This window comes from Nylanderia fulva, unplaced genomic scaffold (assembly GCF_048542155.1).
Source record: "Nylanderia fulva isolate GAGA-0341 unplaced genomic scaffold, ASM4854215v1 Scaffold27, whole genome shotgun sequence".
Classification (NCBI taxonomy): domain Eukaryota; kingdom Metazoa; phylum Arthropoda; class Insecta; order Hymenoptera; family Formicidae; genus Nylanderia; species Nylanderia fulva.
In genome coordinates this window covers 22,921-47,286 of record NW_028190336.1, presented here as the reverse complement: position 1 = coordinate 47,286, position 24,366 = coordinate 22,921, and the positions used below count along the sequence as shown (strand labels likewise).

The 24,366-nt window shown below is 37.8% G+C and overlaps 4 protein-coding genes across 5 annotated transcripts; 3 read left to right on the top strand and 1 right to left on the bottom strand.

Annotated features, from left to right (window-relative positions):
• The first annotated feature begins 227 nt into the window (after window positions 1-227).
• On the top strand, window positions 228-18,709 carry nompC (no mechanoreceptor potential C). 2 transcript variants are annotated; one of them, XM_029303421.2, is made up of 14 exons: window positions 228-1,185; window positions 1,424-1,525; window positions 5,173-5,274; window positions 5,630-5,746; window positions 6,846-7,046; window positions 8,219-8,602; window positions 8,754-9,074; window positions 9,257-10,484; window positions 10,708-10,883; window positions 11,146-11,574; window positions 12,666-13,698; window positions 14,476-14,586; window positions 16,427-16,694; window positions 17,013-17,478. In XM_029303421.2, exons 1-14 carry the CDS (start codon window positions 853-855, stop codon window positions 17,476-17,478), a joined length of 5,271 nt encoding a protein of 1,756 aa, XP_029159254.1. In that variant the 5' UTR covers window positions 228-852. The 2 variants fall into 2 exon arrangements, with proteins under 2 accessions (XP_029159254.1, XP_029159252.2); XM_029303419.2 differs by lacking the exons at window positions 14,476-14,586; window positions 16,427-16,694; window positions 17,013-17,478 and adding an exon at window positions 18,609-18,709.
• LOC114931421 (no mechanoreceptor potential C) lies at window positions 17,727-23,037 on the top strand. Its single transcript, XM_085483823.1, has 5 exons — window positions 17,727-17,788; window positions 21,326-21,453; window positions 21,539-21,687; window positions 21,955-22,120; window positions 22,369-23,037. Coding segments are annotated over exons 1-5 (660 nt in total). The 5' UTR covers window positions 17,727-17,787; the 3' UTR covers window positions 22,585-23,037.
• On the top strand, window positions 18,690-19,637 carry LOC146722800 (uncharacterized). The gene is made up of 2 exons (XM_085483824.1): window positions 18,690-18,876; window positions 18,993-19,637. The coding sequence occupies exons 1-2, from the start codon at window positions 18,746-18,748 to the stop codon at window positions 19,429-19,431; spliced, it is 570 nt and encodes a 189-aa protein (XP_085339950.1). The 5' UTR covers window positions 18,690-18,745; the 3' UTR covers window positions 19,432-19,637.
• Window positions 22,667-24,355, bottom strand: LOC114931424 (pancreatic lipase-related protein 2). The gene is made up of 4 exons (XM_029303423.2): window positions 24,255-24,355; window positions 23,702-24,141; window positions 23,162-23,513; window positions 22,667-23,080 (listed from the first exon to the last, which is right to left on the bottom strand). The coding sequence occupies exons 1-4, from the start codon at window positions 24,292-24,294 to the stop codon at window positions 22,863-22,865; spliced, it is 1,050 nt and encodes a 349-aa protein (XP_029159256.1). The 5' UTR covers window positions 24,295-24,355; the 3' UTR covers window positions 22,667-22,862.
• Between the last annotated feature and the right edge of the window lie 11 nt (window positions 24,356-24,366).

The following is a 24,366-nucleotide window of genomic DNA, read 5'->3' as shown; positions in this document are numbered from 1 at the left end:
CGAGCGAGTCTTTTTAATCTCGGGCGAGCGAAAGCGAAAAGGAATCGAGGGACGTCAGAGCCGTGGCAGAGTCGAGGAGACTCGAGATAGACGGATAGCGTGCCTGCCAGGTTGGTCCGGAAGTCGCGTGTCGGCGGCAGCCATAACAGCCCCTCCGCGACTCCTCGCCCTTCCTCGACCTGAACCCACCACCTCTTGCTTGATTTCCGTAGCTGCTACCAACGACGACTAGCACAGCCTACCACGAGATTTACCCTTGTGTGCGAGAGCTCTTGCAATCCGTGCATAGATCGAGGGTGAGCAAGTATTGGCGCAACGTTACCCTAATGAAACAACGAGAACGAGTCGGCGATTGGTCGAGCGAGCAAGGCCCGAAGGAAAAGCAACCCTCTCTCTCCTTCTTCGACCCTCTCGGTTTTCGTAGCGTCTTCAGAATCGCTAGACTAACCGTGCCGTTAACACTTGCTTGGTACCCCGTTCATATTTTTATTCGAACAATCAAATAATTAGCAGTGTCGGTTGTGCGAGAACCTGTCATTCGTATCAGGACGATATTACAATTATTCAGAGATATATTTCAAGGAATTATTATTTTCTCATCAATGAAGCAAAACTGCCTCTCCTCGCATTAGCAGGAGGTCCCTCGAAATCGTTATGTGATAAACGTGAGGATCGTTCAACTTTCTCCTTGCCAAGTAGTGTTCCATGTCGCATTAAACAATGAAGCATCTATTTAGTGGCGTTTATTTATTCCTCGCTGTTGTATCGTCAACGATGTGCAATTTCGAACAAGAGTGAGTCACTTGAACGAATCATGCTCGCGTTCCGCGCGAAGGGATCGCACGGCATAGCATGAGCAGTAACAGCAAGAAGCCACCGGGAGGCAAGGACGACAAGAAGAATCCCTCCAACAAAGAGGACAGCCCGACGGGCGGAAAGGACGATGGTGGTTCGGCCTCGACCGGAAGCAATGGCGCCGCCGCCGCCGGAGGAGAGCCTTCGCAGCCCGGAAGTAAGCCCAGCTCCGCCGGAGCGACCGCCAGGGAAGGGGCCCAAAGGCTCCTGGGCCTGGCGGCGCGCGGCGAATGGGCCCCCGTGGACCAGCTGCTCAAATCTCTGGAGAAGACGGTGCAAAGTGCGGGAGAGGATGGCTTCATCGTCCCGCTCGCCGGCGTCCTGGACCCGGTCAGTTCCATCGATACATGGAAAAAGAGAGTTTCTTATAGTATTAGATAAACATTCTGGAAAAAAGAGTCGTAGATGAAAAAATTAATGTATTTAATTAAGACTTGAGATAGGTAGTCGAAAGAATGTTCGCGTGATTTTTCTTAGAGAATTTTAGCGAAAAATTTTGCACGAGAAAAGAATGCATTATATAGCAAATTCGTGTGCTCCTTTTAATCTGGAGACTTTTAATTTCCAGATGACGGGGATGACGCCGTTGATGTATGCAGTGAAGGACAACCGCAGCGCGTTGCTCGATCGAATGATTGAGCTCGGATCCGACGTGAGCGCCAGAAACAATGTAAGTATTTTGTAATCACGAACGCGTGATTTGAAAATAATTATTTAATAGTCAAGAAAATTTATCTATTTGAAAAAAAATATAAATTATATATAATCTCGCGAAAGAAAGCAAGGAACAAATTAAGAGCGAGTTTTTTGAAAAAAAAACTCCACTTGAAAAGGAAAGATTTGATTCATTGTCGTTTGTTTATTCATTGCCGTCGCGATAAGTCTTCGTGCTTGAATTACGTGGCACTGGCACGTAATAGCCGCGAAGGTGACGCGTGCCACGAAACATGTACAGCTAATGATCAAGCGATTTGTGCTAAGTCAAGTCACTCGAGTGGGTAGAAGGTGGAAAACAAGTGGAGGGAACGATTGCGTGAAGGAGGGCCAAGGTTAAGGAGCTCATACCTACTGACCGAATGAACAAAACGAGATTAAAGGAATACATACGCACAGTTTTTCCCCATGACATTTAGAAGGTTACGCTTCTAATCTTATCTACACTTACCATAATTAATTAAGCCTTTAATCAGACGTGAAAGCCATTGCAATTAAACGTAAGATTAATCTTCTGACGTATATAATTTTTCGAAATCAATATTACAAGTCCTTCCGGTGGTATTTTCAGCAACTTTCAGAAGGTTACACTAAGGTTACACCAACGCGCTACATAATTGACCCTTTATTAGACACAAAAAAATCCATTGCAGTTAAAATCTGTGGTGACTAACGACAAAGTTCCAACTTTAATCTTTTCTAAGAATCGGACTGCTTTTTCGTTGAAGTTGATGGCTGGCTGACTGACCTACTTGTCCCTTTACCCGTCTTGTCCATTTGGTCAGTAAACATAATCTCTTAACCTTGGCTTTCCTTCACGCAATCGTTCGCTCGACTTGCTTTTCCTCTTTCTTATCACCTTGAGTGACTTAGCACAGATTGCCTGATCACTATAGACATTTTGTCACGCATCACCGCAGCTATCAAAAATTTGTGTTAAATTTAACACATTTCACATGTTCCAATTTATCCACTCTAATTTTAATGTCAATTTAACAGAAGACAAATATGTAAATAAATAACACACGTAATATGCGAAAAATAACACAAAAATGTAACACTTGGATGTTATCTGGAAATAAGGTTTATATTAAATAAACATACTTATAAAGTTAAATTTAATTAAAATAAAATGTAATTTTTACATTTTTTAAAGAAAACAATCTCTGTATGATAAATAACATAAAAAATATGTCGATTTAACAGATAAAAATTTATAATTAATTAAGCCTTTAATCAGACGTGAAAGCCATTGCAATTAAACGTAAGATTAATCTTTTGACGTATATAATTTTTCGAAATTAATATTACATCAATATCCTGGAAATAAGGTTTATATTAAATAAACATACTTATAAAGTTAAATTTAATTAAAATAAAATGTAATTTTTACATTTTTTAAAGAAAACAATCTCTGTATGATAAATAACATAAAAAATATGTCGATTTAACAGATAAAAATTGTAATAGAAAGAAAAGTAACATAAGTTATCTGTTCATAAGTTACAACAAACATTTAAAAAATGTTACGTTAACATTTTTTAATGTTAAAATATAGAATTCTTAACAGACCGATAATGTAAATTTAACATCTTAATTTCATTAAAATCTTTAAACAACTACTTCAAAAAATGTAAAATTTACATTTTATTTTAATTAAATTTAACTTTATAAGTATGTTAATTTAACATATAAAATATATCATTAAGAATTCATACATTTTTATTTAAGTGTGTTGTTTTAACATTTAAAAATAGTGAATTTTAACTCAACACAGACATCTCAAAATAACACAACGGCAATATGTTACATTAACATAAGAGTATGTTAAAAATTTAACACAAAAATTTCTACACGAGATAATTTTAACAGAAATACAAAATGTTTTTTACCGTGATTTAATTACGTTTAAAATCTCTATTAAGAAACTTTCTTCTGATATAAAAGTGTAATGTGTGTATTGTATTTAATTATTTATGTATATTATATAGATGAAGTTCTCTCTCTCTCTCTCTTTCTCTCTCTCTCTCTCTCTCTCTCTCTCTCTATTATAAGCTTATTATAAATAATATATCTTATTATAATCTACCCTGGTAGAAATTGCCTTGCCGGTGCCACGACACTTGATAGCACCATGCAAGTTTGCCACACTACAACCTTATCTAAAAGAATTGGAAAGATACATATCAGGGCCATCCTTGCGCTTGATATATAAATGGTGTGGTATTCATTATAAAGTTAAACGGCCGCAAGTCTGGATTTGACCAGACTTCTAATGCGGCCCATATTTGCGCCACGTCAATTGCTGTCGAGATTTTTATTGATTTTCACATTTAATGTATATCTTTTGTCATACATATATCTCTTGTTTTTGGATCCTTTCCTTTGCCTGGATTTTTTGCATGCAGGAAAATTGTTAAACGAGTATTTAGGCGTCTACGCAGAAATTTGTGCGCATATATATAAATATATTGTTAAACGGAACTCTTTCGGGCCTTGTTTATTAACAAATAAATTTTTTTCTGTCGTAAATAATCTAAAAGTAAGTAACCATACTCATAATTTTTGGCACCAAACACAGGGACGACTGTAATAATAACTACAATTTTATCGAACATTAGAGACTTTAAGAAATTGGTCGAGAATAAGAAAAATTATACAAGAGAACAATTATAGAAAAAAATACAATATTAAATAATTATGTTTTTTAAATAAAGTATTACAAATATAAACGGCTAATAAGAGCAGATGCAACATCAAGATTAAACAACTAATTTATTACATCTAATTTATGTATGTAATAAATTAGTTGTTTAACCTTGATGTTGCATCTGCTCTTATTAGCCGTTTATATTTGTAATACTTTATTTGAATTAAAGAGCATTTAATTATTATATTGTTTATGTTTTTTATGCAAATATAAAAAAATAATATTTAGCAACATGATTATTCGTGTTACTTGCGTTAAAAAACACAATACATCTTATAAACGTTTTGTAAAAAACATGAAAGAAACGAGCATTAACTATGTTATCATTATGCAAACATATGCAAGATGTTACGTATTCGCTACTATCGATTTACTGTCTACCACTCCCACGATGATTTTGATATAATTTTCGAATAGCATGCTGATACATGATACACATGATTGAAAGTCTGAAAACTATTATTAAAGATTAGCCCGAATTTGCGGGTGCGGCAGAGCAAAATTTTTATGGCTTTTATGATTCTATCTTCATAAAAGTCCGTTTATTATCTTCCTGGGTCAACGGAAATGATAACCGATAATCATATCGTTCTTCCCAAATATCGCTTCCTCTCATAAACATTTAAGAAAATCATTAAAATTAGATAATTGCGCAACTATAATTAGTAATTAAAAATGTTATGTTGAATTCCGAGAAAGAATATAAAGTTTAATTGTATTAATAATTAACAAATATATGCATAAGATTTTTTTGATAGCTATAAATACTTTCTAAAATGTAAGATTTATTAATTAATTTTATAACGAACAAGAGAGAGAGTATATGTATAAGACTTTTTTGATAAATATAAACATTTTATTGAATGTAAGATATTCTATTACATTTTCTGCAGGATAATTACAATGCTCTCCATATCGCTGCTATGTATTCGAGAGAGGATGTTGTTAAGTTGTTGCTGTCCAAGAGAGGGGTTGATCCCTACGCCACGGGAGGGGTACGAATAAATATTCATTCTTGCAAATTTTCGACAAAAATTGCAAAAGAAATTCATCGCAACAATTATCTTATATAAATATCATATTGGAAGAGCTATTCTGTATAATCAATTTTTTTTCGAATAATTGCATAAAATTTTATTTTATTTCTTTAATTTTTATACTTTATTTCTTCAGCTACAGAAATAAACAGAATAAATTTCGTGAATATTTTATTTAGATCCCATTTAAATGTTGAATTAACGATTATATAGAATTATCATGCAAATTTTTTTAACGTTATTATTATACTTGTAAGATAAAGTTTTCGTCATAAAGTATTTATAAGTTCTTGACATATATTTATACATTTAGCCAAGACAACAAACAGCGGTTCATTTGGTGGCATCAAGGCAAACGGGTACTGCGACGTCGATTCTACGAGCTTTATTAGGGGCTGCCGGACGGGACATCAGGCTAAAGGTCGACGGGGTAAGTGTAGCGACATTATTTCACAAACTTGCGCAACATATAGAGCGAGCAATAAAGCTCGCCGATTAAATGTGTCGCTTCTCGAGGGGTCCAAAAATTAACCGACGATCATCTCAGGTCAGGATGAGTTTCTATAATCATGCCACGCCACGGTAAATTTGCGCTGGCCCCGAAACTTCAAATCGAACGAAGATAGAGGTTTTTCTGCAATGAGCCGCGGCACGATGCTCCCATTTCGCGTCCGCGTTTCTCGCGTGACAGGTGCCGCGAGCCGAGAGATCGCTACCTGGTACCGAACGGCGCCATAACTCTTCTCCAGTTTGCTTTTTCCACCCTGTCTCTTTCTCCGTCTTTCTCTCTTGCTCTCTGTCATGCACCCCCGTCGCGATAGTACGACGCCACCGATCCGGAGGCGTCGACGAACGTCGACAGTCACGGCGATCCTCGTCGTCTGCAGGAAAAAAACAATAGCCATGATATATCGAGACGAGACGCGCATATTTAGATGTGTGTATGTTTCGGACAAACACGAAAAATGCTCGTGTCACCTGTCACGATAGTACCCGTCGAGAAAGATTTCTTACATGAGAGATCGATAACAATGTCTTTTATGACGCCTTTTCTTCTTATAACAGCTGTTACAATAAATTTTTCTATAAATGGCGTAAATTGATAATATTTATAAAATTTCAAGAGATCATATTTTCATGGATAGTAAAATAAAATAAAATATTTCTTAAATTTTTTACACGAAGAGAATTCTCTCTAGAATTTATCCTGAAAATCATGGTAATCGTGGGACAATATGGTATTGAAAGAATTTTATGAGTTTCTCTGATTATTTACCGCAATAAAAAATATTAATATGTACATAAATTTTACTATGGACATAACATTCTTCCAATATTCTAGAGTAAATTCTAAGACAAAATTCTCTCTGGATAGAAGTAGTAATGAACATGTGCAAGTTATTCAAAGTATACAAATGAATTGTTTTTTTTTTTTACATATTATATTAATATAATTATTGAGTACCTTTCTTTTTACAGAAAACATTATTTTACTCTGAATAATTCTTTTCAAATCTCAATCCTCGCAGAAAGGAAAGATACCTCTTTTGCTAGCAGTCGAAGCTGGCAATCAGTCCATGTGTCGGGAACTTCTGTCACAGCAAGCGCCTGATCAGCTGAGGGCCACCAATCCGGCAGGTGATTCTGCGTTGCATTTGGCTGCTAGAAGAAGAGACATCGACATGGTGCGGATCCTGGTAGATTACGGCGCGCCTGTCGACATGCAAAATGTATGTTAAATTACGTTAAATATACATTAAAGCACGAAGATCCTAAATGAAACGCAAAATTAAGCCGGTAATCGGTCGTGTCATTTAAACTTTGAAGATTACATAAGTACTTTTAGTACTTCTGAAACTAAGTTTGTAAATTATAGACTGCAACGCAAATTTTTCACCGGTTTTCAACAAGCTATTATATACGCAATATTCTTAACCATTTTCTTTCAACGATATCTCAATTCAGTTGGAGAGAATTACTTCTTCCATTTTGTTTGCATATTATAATAGGCAATTTCAATAATTATATATACGTATAATGTATATAAAATATTTTTTTATTGTCTAAAATTGATAAAGTCAACAGAAATTTGATGCAAGATTTACGAGTAAGTTTACAAGGAGGCCAAGTTAAACACAAAGCATCAAGTATATACAACTATCAATATCTATTCTAACTTAAGCTTAACGCTACATGCAAATTGAGTACAAAACTTGGCGAGATCGATCATACATGATATAGAAATGACTTACAAATTGTTACAAACATCGTTAGACAGAACAGCGAGATTATGTATCTACATAATTGAGAACAAAACAATTTCGTAAAATTAACGAAAGAATTCTAAAGGTTTTTTTTTTACCGTAACAGCATTCATTTTACAAAATTATTTTATGATCTTTAACCTTTCCTTTGCTGACGCGTAATAATGTGTTCAGCAATGCAAAGGTCTTAAGGTCTTAATTGTGTTACAAAAAAATTGCGGATACGTGTATGAGGGCATGCATGCGTAATGAGATTAACCGCATTGCGTCGAGCAAGGATAATATCGTAGGCAGGATTATATTTTCAGTCAACGACGATACGTATTAAGAGAAGCTACTGGCATTAGGCGCTCATAGAAACATCGCATTTTTCTTCTTACATATAAAACTGAATGATATTAAAAAGCAAAATAATGCTTAATTATTAAAATAAAAACTAATTATTATTTAGTAACTCATTAAATATTTCTTTTTAATTTATATCAATCCAGTGCAAGGGTGAGGCAAAATTTTTCTAATTTTTTAAATGAAAATAAAGTTTTCATATACAGTCTTCTACAGAATTACGCGTGACGCAATGTTAAATAATGCATGCATAATTCTATTTGAGAAATATCAGCGTGCAGCATTTATTTCAGGGTGATGGACAAACCGCGTTACATATAGCGAGCGCCGAAGGTGACGAAACTTTGGTGAAATATTTTTACGGTGTCAGAGCCTCCGCGTCGATCACCGATCATCAGGATCGAACGCCGATGCACCTGGCCGCTGAGAACGGTCACGCTTCTATCATCGAGCTGCTGGCTGATAAATTCAAAGCGAGTATCTTCGAAAGAACGAAAGACGGTTCGACTCTGATGCATATAGCATCGCTGAACGGACACTCGGAATGTGCCACTATGCTCTTCAAGAAGGGCGTCTACCTGCATATGCCAAACAAACGTGGCGCTAGATCCATTCATACGGCTGCGAGATACGGTCATGTGGGTATTATTAGCACTTTGCTGCAACGTGGAGAGAAGGTAAGTTATGTGTGAAACTGATTTTCTTTTGAATACATATCATTTGTATAATCTAACATATTTACTATTATAATGTTAGAATTTAATTAGATGAGAATATTCATTCCAAATGATTACATTTTTCATTTTTTTTTTTTTTTTCGCTAAACAGGTGGACGCGGTAACTAACGATAATTATACGGCGCTCCATATAGCCGTGGAAAGTGCCAAACCGGCTGTCGTGGAAACACTTTTAGGATACGGTGCTGAAGTACACGTAAGGGGTGGAAAACTTCGAGAAACTCCGCTTCACATAGCCGCCAGGGTGCTAGACGGTGACAGATGTGCTCTGATGCTACTGAAATCCGGAGCAGGACCTAATTTGACAACTGACGACGGTCAAACACCTGTCCACGTAGCAGCCAGTTATGGAAATTTAGCGACGCTTCTTCTGCTTCTCGACGATGGCGGGGATCCGATGTTTAAGTCGAAAGTACGTCGACCAAACAAGAATTAAGATCTCTAATTTCAAAATACATTTGTTTTACGCTGATATGTTGCGATAATTAAACAGTTGAATAATTTATACTATTCTTTACTCATTTTCAGAAATATCTTTCAATATCAAACTGTTAAATAACTTATTATATTTCGAGATTTTTATTTTTCTCGCAGAACGGAGAGACGCCCTTGCATTTAGCCTGCAGGGGTTGCCGAGCGGATGTGGTTCGGCACTTGATAGAATTTGTAAGAGACACGAAGGGTCCGGACGTGGCGACCGCTTACGTTAACAGTCTAACTAACGACGGTGCCAGCGCTCTTCATTACGCCGCTCAAGTCGAACCTTCGGAGGTCATAATCCCCGGTGATGATCGCGCCGTCGTACGCGCCCTTCTCGACAGTAATGCGGACGTCTCGCTGCAGACCAAACAAGCTCAGGAAACGGCATTCCATCATTGCGCTCTCGCGGGTAACAACGAGGTTCTGGAGGAGATGATCAGCCGGATGTCGGCCACGGAAGTGCAAAAGGCCTTGAACCGGCAGAACGCCGTGGGTTGGACGCCGTTGCTGATCGCCTCCAATCGAGGCCATATGGAACTGGTGACGACTCTTCTCGCCAATCACGGCAGAGTCGACGTGTTCGATCTCGAGGGTAGATCCGCTTTGCATTTAGCCGCCGAGCACGGCTACTTGCAAGTGTGCGACGCGTTATTGGCAAACAAAGCTTTCATAAATTCCAAGTCTCGCGTAGGAAGAACCGCCCTGCATCTGGCTGCCATGAACGGTTACACGCATCTCGTTCGTTTTCTCATCCAAGATCACGGCGCAGCGATAGACGTGCTCACCCTCAGGAAACAGACTCCTCTGCATCTGGCGGCGGGAGCCGGTCAGCTGGAGGTCTGCAAACTTTTATTGGAACTCGGTGCCAACATAGACGCCACGGACGATCAGGGACAGAAGCCGATCCACGCCGCCGCTATGAACAACTTTGCCGAAGTGGTGCAGCTTTTTTTACAGAGACATCCTAGTCTCGTGATGGCCTGCACCAAAGACGGGAACACTTGCGCCCACATCGCCGCGATGCAAGGCAGCGTTCGAGTGATCGAGGAATTGATGAAGTTCGATAGACAGGGCGTGATTACTGCCAGAAATAAATTGACGGACGCGACACCGTTGCAGCTGGCAGCGGAAGGTGGACATGCCGAGGTGGTGAAGGTTTTAGTTAGAGCCGGAGCGTCCTGCTCCGACGAGAATCGCGCGGGTTTCACCGCGGTTCATCTGGCGGCTGAATACGGTCACGGCCAGGTACTCGAGGTGATGAGGTCATCTCAATCTCTCAGGATAGTTAGCAAGAAGCTCGGCGTCACGGCGCTTCACGTTGCTGCTTACTTTGGGCAAGCTGGTGAGCAAAAATAAGACACTAATAATATCACGCTTATCTATAGTTACTACATTAACAATGTTAACTACATTATTAATATATCAATTAATATTAGACGACAAATTAAGTTATTATTAAATCACATTAATTATATTTAATTGAAATAATAATACTTTGTGCAAATTTTTCACACGTTTTTATAAAATCAAATCATTAACAGATATCTATTCTTAATTGATTCTAGATACGGTTAGAGAATTACTGACTCATATACCTGGAACTGTAAAATCTGATCCACCAACCGGAGGCTCTCTGGTAGGAGAATTGGGAGCAGAATCTGGCATGACTCCTCTTCATCTCGCTGCTTATTCTGGAAACGAGAACGTCGTGCGACTTCTTCTTAATTCTGCCGGAGTTCAGGTAATTCGGTAAAACTTTCAATCAATCATGAATAATTATCATTTATGTTTTATAGAAATTTAATTGCTTAATTTTATAATTAAATTTGTATGCCATCACTGTCAGATACAAAATTTTGTCAAAGTATCCAAATGATATATATTCCAACATGAAGTTCACATATCTATATATTCAACTGCTATTTTTTATTCGGATCTGTGCAAATAAAAATTAATTTTAAAATTAAGAAAATTAAACTTACATGAGCTTTAAAAACTTGCAGGTAGACGCAGCGACGACGGAAAACGGATGGAACCCCTTGCATCTGGCCTGTTTCGGCGGTCACATAACTGTCGTGGGCCTATTGTTAAGCAGATCGGCGGAATTGCTGCACAGCGCGGATCGTTACGGCAAAACGGGATTACACATTGCGGCGACCCACGGTCATTATCAAATGGTGGAGGTTCTCTTGGGCCAGGGAGCGGAAATAAACGCGACCGACAAGAACGGCTGGACGGCGCTACATTGCGCAGCACGCGCCGGTCATCTGGACGTCGTCAAGTTGCTAGTGGAAAGCGGTGCATCCCCGAAGACCGAAACGAATCTTGGCTGCGCGCCGATTTGGTTCGCAGCATCCGAGGGTCACAACGATGTGCTCAAGTATCTCATGGAGAAAGAACACGATACGTACGCCCTGATGGATGATAAAAGGGTAAGATATTGGTAATCAATCAGAATAATTCGGAAACTCTGAAAAAAAGAAATTTCTCAAACATCAGAATTTCTGAATTTGGAAATTTTCTTGAATAGTTATGAATTTTATATCTTTGTTAATGATTTGTTATATTAAATAATAATTTTAATTATTGTATAAAATTATTTAAATTTAAAAAATTTTTATGTTAATGAAAAGCTTTTGAATATCATAATATAATTGAAAAAACGTTCTGGATATCACGATTTCATTAAGAAACAATCAATAATGTGGCTTTTTGTCATCGTAAATTCAGTATCAATTATGTGGTAGAATTATTAAGAGTTAGAGGTTTTTAAAATCCTCAAAACATGTAATAACATTTCGTGGAATCAAAAGATGTACAATATTTAGAAAGTTTACTAATTTTCTCAGACAAAGTCGGCAAATCGAACTAATAAATTTTCTTTAATGTTAGGTACGCACGCGAGGTGTAGTTATACCGGTTTCGTGATCGAAAATTTATTGATAATATACGCGTTCAGCTTAAATAATTTTAAAACAAGTATCACTATCGCATAATATTCTGCAGTTGTATCGTTGCAAAAAACTTTACCAATACGATAAATCAAGCTTCATAGTAATTAGAGAAAGGACTGCGAATTAAAGACTAGAATTATCACATCCATAAAACATGATGTCTATCTAAATTTATTGATCGCAATTTAAAATGGAACAGAAAATCTGATGATTCAATTGTAAGATAATGTAAACCATTTAGAATGTCGTGATGTAATTATAACGTAATTAAAAAATAATAATAATAATAATTTGAAGTTATATAATAATCTAATATAAAAAATAATAATATTAATATATAAATTATATATAAATAATAATATTATATATAAATAATTATATATAAATTATATATAAATAATAATATTGAACAATATAAAATATTTGGATATAAATAAAATATATGATAAAAAATTCCTTATTTTATCAATTAATAATTATGATATGATATCAAGAACATAGACTGCAGAAACCTTTTCTTCTTTCGTTCAAACCAATTTTTTAATTCGAACAAACTGTTGTATTTACAGTTTGTCTACAACATGATGGTCTGCAGTAAGAGCCACAACAATAAGCCGATAGAAGAATTTGTTTTGGTATCGCCGGCACCAGTGGACACCGCGGCCAAATTGTCCAATATTTATATGAAGCTCTCCGAGAAGGAGAAGGAACGCGCCAAGGATCTGATCGCAGCTGGGAAACAGTGCGAGGCGATGGCGACCGAGTTGCTTGCTTTGGCAGCGGGTGCCGATTCAGCCGGGAGGATCTTGACATCGATGGATCGCCGAAACGTCGAGTTCCTGGATGTGCTGATCGAGAACGAACAGAAGGAGGTAATCGCGCACACGGTGGTGCAACGTTACCTGCAGGAACTTTGGCAGGGTAGCTTGAATTGGAACGCCTTCCGGACGATGCTGCTATTCATCGCCTTCATCATCTGCCCGCCCGTCTGGGTAGTGTTCGCTCTTCCGCTCGGACACAAGTACAATAACGTGCCCATCATCAAGTTCATGTCTTATCTCACGTCCCACATCTATCTGATGATTCTTCTACTGCTGGTCGGCATCACGCCGATTTATCCAGTTGTGGTGAGGGTGAACCTGATACCATACTGGTACGAGTGGTGTCTGCTGGTGATGCTATCAGGCCTGTTGCTGTTCGAATTAACGAATCCTAGCGACAAGAGCGGTTTGGGCTGGATCAAACTGGCAGTATTGCTCTTCGGTATATTCGGCGTGGCCTTTCACCTGATGGGATTCGTATTCATCGAGAAACTGTACTGGCCAACCCTGCTCTACCTGAGAAACCAGCTTTTTGCCCTCAGTTTCCTTTTAGCTTGCGTGCAGATATTGGACTTTCTGTCGTTCCATCACTTGTTCGGACCCTGGGCGATCATTATTGGTAATCTTATGAAGGATCTCGCGAGGTTTCTCGCGGTGTTGGCCATCTTCGTCTTCGGCTTCTCCATGCACTTCGTCGCGCTCAATCAGGCATTCAAGAACTATCAGTCGCCGCAGGAGGCGCGCGCGGAAGAAAGAAAACCGAAGAAGGCGTTCCACGATGGTAAGTTCGAGATTCTTTCTATGTTTTCCCTTCTTCAATCGATCTCTTGTTTTACTGTATAATTTGACGCCAATCCAGAGCCAGTGGCGCAATTAATTGATTTTTTACAGCTCCCTCCATCTATAAAAGATATACCATATATATATACATAAATGCGCGCACATATACATATATACTGTAGATACTATAGATACATTATGTAGATATATTTACGTAGGGTTAGATCTTAGATTGGCAATCGCTTCGACGCGGTATACTGGTTCTATGAACAGGATGTAGACAGTGCTTTCGCCCACGCAGGTGCTAATTTCGCGTGGGTATAAATAACGACACAGTTCCCTTTATATAGATCTTTCGTATAAATTGGTAAAACCGCGTTCCTTTCACATTTCCATTGTCAGTTTATATATAGTTTTATATCGAATTATAAAACTGTATATAATTTCAATGAATATAGATTTCGATCTTACAAATGCATGTAACGTTGAAATCTAAAGTGAAATTTTGCAGGTTTTGGTGACTAGTTTATATATCGTACAGCTTGTGAAGCAAGAATGTACTTTCCTTGCCTCCCCAAAAAATTCCTCATCTTTCCGCTAAATTTACTCCCGTCTCAAAAAATATCATTATAATGCTGTGGTCAATTCGCGCGATAGATATATTTTTTATAATTATTATTTCTCGAGATTCCAAAGCAAGAAAGTCTGCTTTATATCGATCATACTCAGAGACATGCGGAACGATACGAAACCATAATCGAATGAATTACAATGATAGATGTGTTGGCCAATGTTACGGAATGGATGATGGAGACGCCACCAACGGCGCCTCCTCGTCGCTTCGGCCGCTACAAGAAAAAAGAGTGTTGTGACGATAACGACAGAGATAGTAAGTTTTGCTGGTTGAGAAAAGATTAATCAGAAGCAACCGCGCGGAAAGCGAACTAAACAACAATCGCACACGCGAAACTGAATGCAGGACACGATCCATCTCGGTGTCGTCTCGTCTGCATCGTGCATTTGGCCAGTGTGTGTGCGTGTGTATGTTGTCTGCTGAGACTGCTGCCTGATATGATGAAAAAAAAAAAAGAACAAAACAAAAAGAGAAGACAGAAAAGATATTCGCAACGAAAAGCATTCCTCGTTCGATTCATTTCGTATGCTGCGATTCGGAAGCGACACTATGAAGAGAGAAAATAATCAATGAAGTTCGTTAATATCTAATTACACATCAAACACACACATATATATATATATATATATCAAATATAATATTGCAAAAATTACAATAATTATTTAAATTAAACTGTAAAATTAAATTTGTTTGACATTTTTAAAAAATATTCTTGATTAAGATCTGAACTACGTGACTGCGTCGCAGCGTAACGAATGAATATCTTACATTGATCTCAGACGAAGTTCTGTCTATGCAATTGATTAGATATCGATTAGTATTATTGGTCGGAGCATATGTGCTCGTGTTTTCTTTCACAGCCTCTGTTCGTGTGCATCCCCATGTCTCGCTGTACGTATATGTTTATATATGTATATGTACATACATGAACGCACACATTTGTGTACCTGTACGTGTGTGTGTTTCTATGTATCTGTATATTTTACCTGTATTTATTTAGTAGGTTTTTAGAACCGTTCTATGCTAGTGAACGCCGATGTTGTCTCAATTCATGAATGATGTGCATCAATCGCACGCGCTCGTTTTATGTGTGACTTTTCAAGATCGATCTTTACGAATTTCATCCATTCCACAAAGAATTATCTATATTCGCGTTTCTTTTCTATTTTTTTTTTTTTTTCAAACCAGATCGTTACAAGGTAGCTTGTCCTTTCGGGCAAGAAAAGATCTTTCCATCCCTCTCCCGTGTCCTTGCATGCAAGCAACATTTCTACGCGATATACATCGCGTCCGCCTTTGAAGATTCGCGTAAGCCAGACATGCAAGGGGGAGGCGTGCATCCCCAAGCTGCATGCCGCATCTTTTTTTTATCCATTACAAACATATGTGCGGTACGTTTTGAAATCTCCACCCCCTCTCTCATTCAGCACAATATATACGCACGATTGTACGATAAAACCGATCGTTCGACCACTGGCTGCCTCGAGAAAGAAACGCATCGATAAACGAAATGCATCTCTCTCTTTCTCTCTCTCTTCATAAATTTAACAAGACTCCGGATCCGTCGTGCATACAAAATTTCACGAGTAGTCTTTCAGAGGCGACTAATAGAAAAGAAAAAAAAACACAGAAATATGAGTTACGCGAAAGCGATTACATCCGAATCGGATGTAAAAGCAAGGCGAATTAAAGAGCGACGAGGTTTGAAAGATCCAAGTGGCAGTACGTACTCGACGATGAACGCAATCTGCAATGAGAAATTGTTCATGGCATGCATCCGGCGCTGCATTAGTCCGCAGCTGCAGCTGCAGAGCATGGCCAGAGTTTATATAAAAAGATGCATGAGCATGTTCGTTCCTCCGTTTGCTCGTTTGTTCGCTCGCTCGCTCGCTCGATCGATCGTTCGTTATTATATACGTTATGGAAACCTTCACACGTGTGCATTATCATATATTATAAAATAGCGAGTACCCACCAGTAGTAGCCAGAATCTGTAATGGCACGAATGGCAAAATGAGCTAAAAAAGAGAAAGGAAGAGCTCTTAGAGCTAGCAAGAAACATCTTGTGTGTGTTGTGTGTGCCTCGTAATTCCAGTAAAGATGAATCCAATACTCGCCTTCGAGTATCTGTTCTTCGCCGTCTTTGGACAAACGACCCACGGCGAGCTAAAGGTCGAGCACAATCAGCCGCAGTGGACCTCGGTCCTCTTCAAGTTGACCTTTGGCGTGTACATGTTGGTCTCAGTAGTGGTGTTGATTAATCTGCTGATCGCCATGATGAGCGACACGTATCAGCGGATTCAGGCGCAGTCGGACATTGAGTGGAAATATGGACTCAGTAAACTGATCCGTAACATGCACAGGTAAGCCCCGCGCGATCTTTTAAGAACCCGAATATAAGCAGGCGCGCGAGATAAGCATATATGGACATATAACTGGGCGCTGATAAAAATAGCATATCGAATTATCTCTCTTATCCCAGTTAAAAATTAAGTATAACGTTATCTCTCGCGACTCTCGCATTTCTCATTCGCGCGTCTGACCAAGATACTAAGAGTCCTTCGTCTTTACATAATGTACAGTATACAAGTTTCGTACAGTCTCGACCCTTAAGTAGCTCGCTGTTAAGCATACGGGGTTAACGGAGCACTCCGTGTAGGAAACGCGATTGCGTGTTGCAGAACTACCACAGCTCCGTCCCCGTTAAACTTGCTCACCACCTGGATGGTGTACTTCATCAAGCTATGCAAGCAACGCAAGGCTAAACGCAAACGACCGTCGTTGGTGCACATGATGGGGCTGCAACACGCCAGCCGTTTATCGCCCAGATCGAAGATGGGCGCAAAGTGGTTGGCGAAAGTTAAGAAAGGTCAGGTCCGTCCGAAGGACAGCGTGACCCTCTCCGTGATGCACCTCAGCCCGCTAGGTAGCCAGCTGTCTTTCAACACGGCGACCAGAATAGAAAACGTGGTGGACTGGGACTCGATCAGGAAGAAGTATCTCGCCCTGACTGGCAACGAGCCCGAGAAGGACGATGGGGAGAAGGAAGAGAAGACCGACGAGGACGAGAACGAGGACGAGAGAGGGCAAACGGCTTCCAACGCCTCGACGATACCGGCGACGACGGTTCCGAATCCGCCTGTGTAAAGATTGCCGTCTACGTCGAGGATGCTGAACGCGAGTCTGCGTGAAAAGATAAAAGAAACGCAGCAGCGCGAGCAAACGAGCGATCAGATACTGAAGTCGCAAGAGCGCGTTCCGCTATATTATGTATACTAAACAGACAGACTTAGAAATACAAAGTGCGCTGTAAAGAAGATACCCTCCACACTCAGGTCACGAACAGTTTTTTTACGTAAAATCGTAAATCGCAGACACGAAATCCCCGACGATCGAGCGAGACCATAAAGGATCGATCTTTGCGCGACCACCGGCCTAGCATTTTAAAAACATCTGAGTAAGTAAATTCCCGACGTGATTCGTGAAATCTCGTAGGAACGCATATGTATAATTGATGTTGTTTGTCAGATATGAACCAATTTTGTCGACACGTCATATCCTTCTCCGTCACACGGCATGACCGAATGATGCCTGCGAATGTCAAATCCCCGCCATATCCGCTCGTTCGATACTTCATTAAATGTTGGATTATTCATTCGCGACACCATAATTTTTCTAGCGTACCTTGTAGGATGCAGAATCTCGATCGACTCGTTGCGGTATAATTTTTTTTCAGAGCCTATTCGTAAACATTAATTTGAGTCAAAAAGAAAAATTTATTTGTTTTCTGTAGAAACAAATGGAAAGGATATTTGAGAAAGTTAAAACTACATTGTTAACTTTAATTAATGTTTACGCAGATAGTTCACATAATATTAAAACATTATTGATAACACGTTTTTTAAAAGCGCATTATTTAAAGGTACCTCAATTTTAAGATGTTTTTTGCATATCTAGGACAATTGCACGTAACATATAACGTCACAATCTCCTAGTTCCTCTTATGTCTCATGCGCTTAAATTAGAAACCGTCTCGTTAGAAAAAAATGCGTTTTTCGTAGGTCGCTTGAACCTTTTCTGACGACAGAATCAAAGAGTTCATGCGAATTACAGCAAGCATATATCTTGTATGGCTTGAAGTCGATTTATTTCGCGACGTTTTTGAAGTAGTAGCAACGTTAGCATGTATTTAAACAGTGGAAGAGAACTTTGCAAACGTTCACGCGCATTTACACGAGGCATATTTTACGAGACACGTTATTAACCCGTATTTACAGTCAGGATAAGTCCCATATACGTGGTCGAGTTGTTGTTCTTCGCCATCTTCGGTCAAACGACACACGAACAATTCAAGGAAGAAATGAACCAGCCCGATTAGACGAGGGTCCTCTTCAAGCTCGCCTTCGGCATTTACATGTTGGTGTCGGTGGTGGTGCTTATTAATCTCTTAATCGCTATGATGAGCGATACCTATCAACGGATACAAGCTCAGTCGGATATCGAATGGAAGTACGGATTGAGCAAGCTTGTTCGAAACATGGTAAGGTAAGAAGAAAAAACAATTTTATAGAGGAAAAATGATGGTAAAGAAGAAAGGAACGATTCGTTGCACGTCATCTGCCGCACTAATCACTAATCGATCCGTATTTGATATGTAACAGGACCACCACGGCACCGTCTCCGCTGAACCTCCTGTCTACATGGATCACGTACTTGTGCAAGCTCTGCAAGAAACGTTTCTCCAAGAAATCGACACGACCCTCTCTGATGCACCTGATGACCGGCCATCGCATGTCACCTCGTTCTAAAATGGGGGCAAAATGGTTGTCAAAAGTGAAGGGCAGACAGATAGGACACAAGGACAGTGTCGCCTTATCGGTCACTCATCTGAGTCCACTCGGCAGCCAATTGTCCTTCGGTAACACCGTCAAGATCGACAATGTTGTCGACTGGGACGTCGTCAGACGCAAATACAGGGATCTCTACGGCGAGGAGGTCGAGGAAAAGCCGGTCGAAGAGAACAAGGAGTCGACGGAGAATCCGCTGGCGGCCTTGGAAGGATCAAACGACAATGACAGATCAAAGCTGCTTGGTGCTTGAACGTCGAAAGAAAACGCCGCAGAAGGAGATATATATCTAGCTTCTGCGGTAGAAAGAGAAAAGGATTTTCGCTTTTGCGAATCCACCGCTTTAAATGCGCTGCCAAATCGCATGCATCAACTTGTACATATCACCGTATCGCGTATAATCACGTGAAGGCCTTTGTCAATATACCTTTGAAATAAAACGCCTAGTTCGATCTCGTCTCGCTTGTACAGTTATTATTAATTAGCGAACCCGCTCCTTGTGATCCATAGTCTAATCGATTGCCTGTACCACGTTTTAGAGACTACCATGGGGAATACCCGTGTGCATAGGGATCGTTCCACGTCACGTTTGATGGTTAGTCTCTCTCTCTCTCTCTCTCTCTCTCTCTCATTAACATTATTAATTACAAATCTTTCTCCCACCTGGAATGTTTTATCGATTATGTACATATGTATTTTTATATATAAATATAGCGCAATATATTTACGTAATGATTCTCTTGCAATGCGATGCACGCACCGATCATTATATGCCTGCATCATATTGCTCACGATATTTTCGCGTAATATATACATGTTATATATATCAACGCGCTCGGTACACATATCTATAGAATGTGTATCCCATACATATAAGGAAACTGCGAAGTCGCGATATCACTTACTGTTAGAACTGCCTTCGAAGCTCACATCATTATATACATACACATAAACTTGACGTATAGCATGTATATTCGCTGATACATACGTTGATTGGGAAGTTGAACAAAGTTGTATGGTGCCTACTGGATTCACCTTTCGATCATATGCACATTGTAAAGTTCAGCCAGCACGCATCATCAAAAGTATATCCTGTAAAAAATAGTTGAATTAAAATGAATTCTCGAAGGGATTCATTTCTGTACCTAATGAATACGTAATCTTTCGAATCAAATTTTACTTTAGAAATCTTTAATTTGTTTTTAATCTCTTTCTATTTGCATTCAAATCATTTTAGATATGAACGTTTGAAATAAAGAAATTAAATATTCTATTTATTTTTAGCTATGTAAAAGTTGATTTCCTTTGAAATTTTCATTATCGAATATCATAAAAATAAAATGAGAAAGAAGATTTATAGAAAGAAAAAAAAAAGAAAATTACAGAATTCTGGAACTCACACAATTCACGATTTTTATATGGTAAATTAAAATTTTTTAATATATTTAATATTGCAGAAAAAAATTTCTTTGCTGATTCTTTTTAATTTCTCTATTTGCGCAGGGTGCATATAAAATAAGCGAATTTCAAAATGCAGTTCTCATGTTGCAAGCCGACTTCATCGCATCCATCTTCCATTTGCGTTTAAAAACTTTTCTCATCAATGTGTCAAATATGAACATCTTCGCAATTTACTACTCATTGTCAGTGTTTATACTGTCATCGAAATCTATATTGTGCTGATCATCTCATCGCATGTTTTAAATTTTATAAAGTTCGCTGATTTTTCTTCTGATTAATCAATTTTTATTTAAAAAAAACTGAATAACACAGTTGACTATCGTCAGCATGAATTTTTACAGAATTTAATAGCCTAAAAACTGTAAATACATATATATATATATATTTATTATACGATTTTTCTGCTTATAACCAGAATGAAGCGACGAATAGATAATAGTAACACCTGATTTTTATTTCGTATCAGAACAGTGCGAAATTTGCAATTATAAATGCAATATAGCTATACTACTGAGAAGCTACTAGTTATAAACACATACCAAATTCAATTGTATTATACCACTATATTAGCTTAGGAATCTATCTACGATTTTTAATAATGTAAGCTCCATATAACAAGTAAGCTTAATTTATCATTGATCATAATGACTCATTTAATTTATTGATCTTTTCCTCTGTTTGCACAGTGCAAGTTAGTGCGATCGATATCACGGAGAATCTTTTCTTCGCTATTTTTGGCAAAAAAGACACTGATGACTTTGCAATTACGTATAAAAAAAATCAGCAACCAAAGTGGACGGTTTATTTTTTCAAGGTGAGAAATCAATATTACATTATACATTATCTGCCAACAAATTTATGTACCTATATGTAACAAATAATTATTTTCGTTTTTACAGGTCTCATTCTCTTTATACATGCTCGTCAGCGTCATAGTATTGATTAATTTATTAATTGCCATGATGAGCGATACGTATCACAAAGTAATATCACAGAGTGATATTGAATGGAAGTATGGTCTTAGCAAACTAGTACGTAAGATGCAAAAGTAAGTTTCTACATTTTCAGAATTTTCTTTCTCTCTAAATAAAAATTTAGATTTTGTTATTTTTAATTATATGGCAGTAATTAAATTATCCTCTCTCCTTTAATTTTGATCGTCGCGTAACTCTTTAATCAGAGGAAAAAATCCATAGAAAATTTAAAGTGTATAATTTTTGAATTTTAATTATATTTTAATTTAATCTTTTATTTTCGCCGTGAATTTGGAAATCTTTATTAAGTAATATTGTCGTATCGATCTTGTTTTTTCAAGAACGAGAACTGCGCCAGCCCCGTTAAATCTCATTACCACGTGGGTCGAATACTTGAAAAGTGTTTATATGAGGAGACGAATTGCAAAGAAAAAGATTGGTAGATCTCGTGGATATATGGAACCAGACATGCATCAAAGTGACTTTTCGAAATATCCACTTTCCACTGTATGTAGATATTGTCGTACTTAATTTAATTCATAATCATTGGATTTTGAAATTTCCATTTTTGTCTTTGCTTTATTGTTTACATGTAGACATGTTATAAGATAATAATTTATTAATTAATGTATTTATGGATATCCATTATACATTCCAAAGTTTTATATATTACTTCCAGTCATCTTTGATGATGTGCAATTTACTAAATAATTTCAGGCACTTAATTTATCTATGTTTTCTTGTTTTTTTTTTAGAATAATAGAATACTTCCATTACCACGAACAAAGGACAGCGTTAATTTTGCATTACTTCAATCGAGTCCAGCTAACAGTCAAAGTTCCTTGAGTAATATTTCGAGAATAGACACCGTCGTCGACTGGGATACAGTTCGTCGAAAGTATCGCATGCAGTTTTGCGGTGAAATGGAGAAACCGTCCGATGGAGTTGCAAAGCTTGCTGGAATGGCTTAAACAATAAAATCTAATATGCAATATATATGTGCAACTTTCAATAGATATCGTTTTTTTATTATGTTTTTTTTTATTACGATTCTATTTTATATCGCAATGCGTATTTGTGCATTAGATATACATATTATATCATATAAGTAGAATACTTTCTATACTCTTTTATACGTTCTTCTGCGATATTGCTATATAATTATAATAAAATACATATACATATATATGTGTAATAAGTAAACATGCAATGTTACAAGTTATCTCTAAACATTTCCGACACCTTCATTTTATATCTCGCCTTTTCCAAACGGCGGTTCTGCGTTCGTTTCCAGATAATAAGTACCTCGAGCATCGGTACTGATAAATTCACCCATCAAAGCGGTATTATTGCTGCATTTACCAAACTGAAAATCTATCCAGTTTGAGCATTGTACAGAGATAAAGCCTTCAGGATGTACGATGGACTCTGCGAAAAATTGATGCGATCTAGCATGACTACAGTATTCTGAAAATGCAAATTGGATCAGTTCTATGGCACATTGTAAGCTTCAAATATAAGCTGCGAATCTGTTATACGATATCGTACGGGCTGAAAGTATTGGACATCCGGGTTGCCTGAATGTTCCGCCATTTGGATAAAAATCTGCGTCGCCAATAGGTCTAAGGATTCCCAGACTACCAGCACAAGTGTGTATAACATCGACGAAATTGGCATCTGCAGAATCCAGTCGCTCTTCTGTATCTTTTAGATAAGGTGTCTCGAATGCTGGTCCAGCCGGATCAAGCCCGGTGATTCGACCGAGTTTTCCCGATAAATAATTACCAATATATCCAGCTACGTGGGCGCCTAAACTATGACCCAGTATATGGACATCATCGTAAGAGACTTGAGCCTCTGATCGAAGAAATTGTATAAATGCAGCCACGTATTCTCCTATCTGTGAACATAAATTTTTGTATGTATATATGTGTCTGTAATTTCTTTGAAAAAGTAAATTCTTAATTGATATACATATTTTGCAATTATATATAATATTTTTAAAATTGTAATTTCGAAAATTAGAATTTATTTTTAAAAATTTATTAATTATTTTTCTTTCATATATGAAAAAATACTATCGTTTACCTGACGAATAAGTCTGACGGATGTTAGATATTCTTTGGTTGAACCGGCGGACCAATTCACGCAGATTACGTTGTAATCTCCAACACTAAGATAATTTCGTCGGATGTTATGTAACCAGAAAGCATTTCCATTCTCTGTCCATCCGTGAACGATGATCTTGGTTGGCCATGTAGAATTTAATGGTGAATTCTTTAGTTGTACGATATCGCCCACTTGTAGAGGAACAGATTGCTCTTTATTATCCTTAGTGTAAAGCTCATAATTCATATCTTCCGCTTTCAAATCTGAATCGATGATATTACCGATCACCGTGTGATCGTTTGAAATAACCGATGTCGGGTTCAGAAAAATATCCAGAATACTTTCTTCAGGATGGAAAACTGGGAAGTTTTGAATTGGTGATTGATGACCCGGTAAATCAGCTGTATTAAGAGGTACATCTAAAAACATCAATGAATAATGAAAATATGAATAGCACTTTCACCTTTATTTGTAACTAAATCAATTGTATTTTCGATTACAAAATTGAAATCAGATATAAAAATCGGATTACTTAGGAATAAAGTTATGAAGAACGTTGCAATAAGAAACATTTTAACATTTTTGACATTATTGCGTCGCGAAGTTTTTCTTATATACCTCGATGTTACATCAGTGGAAATCTT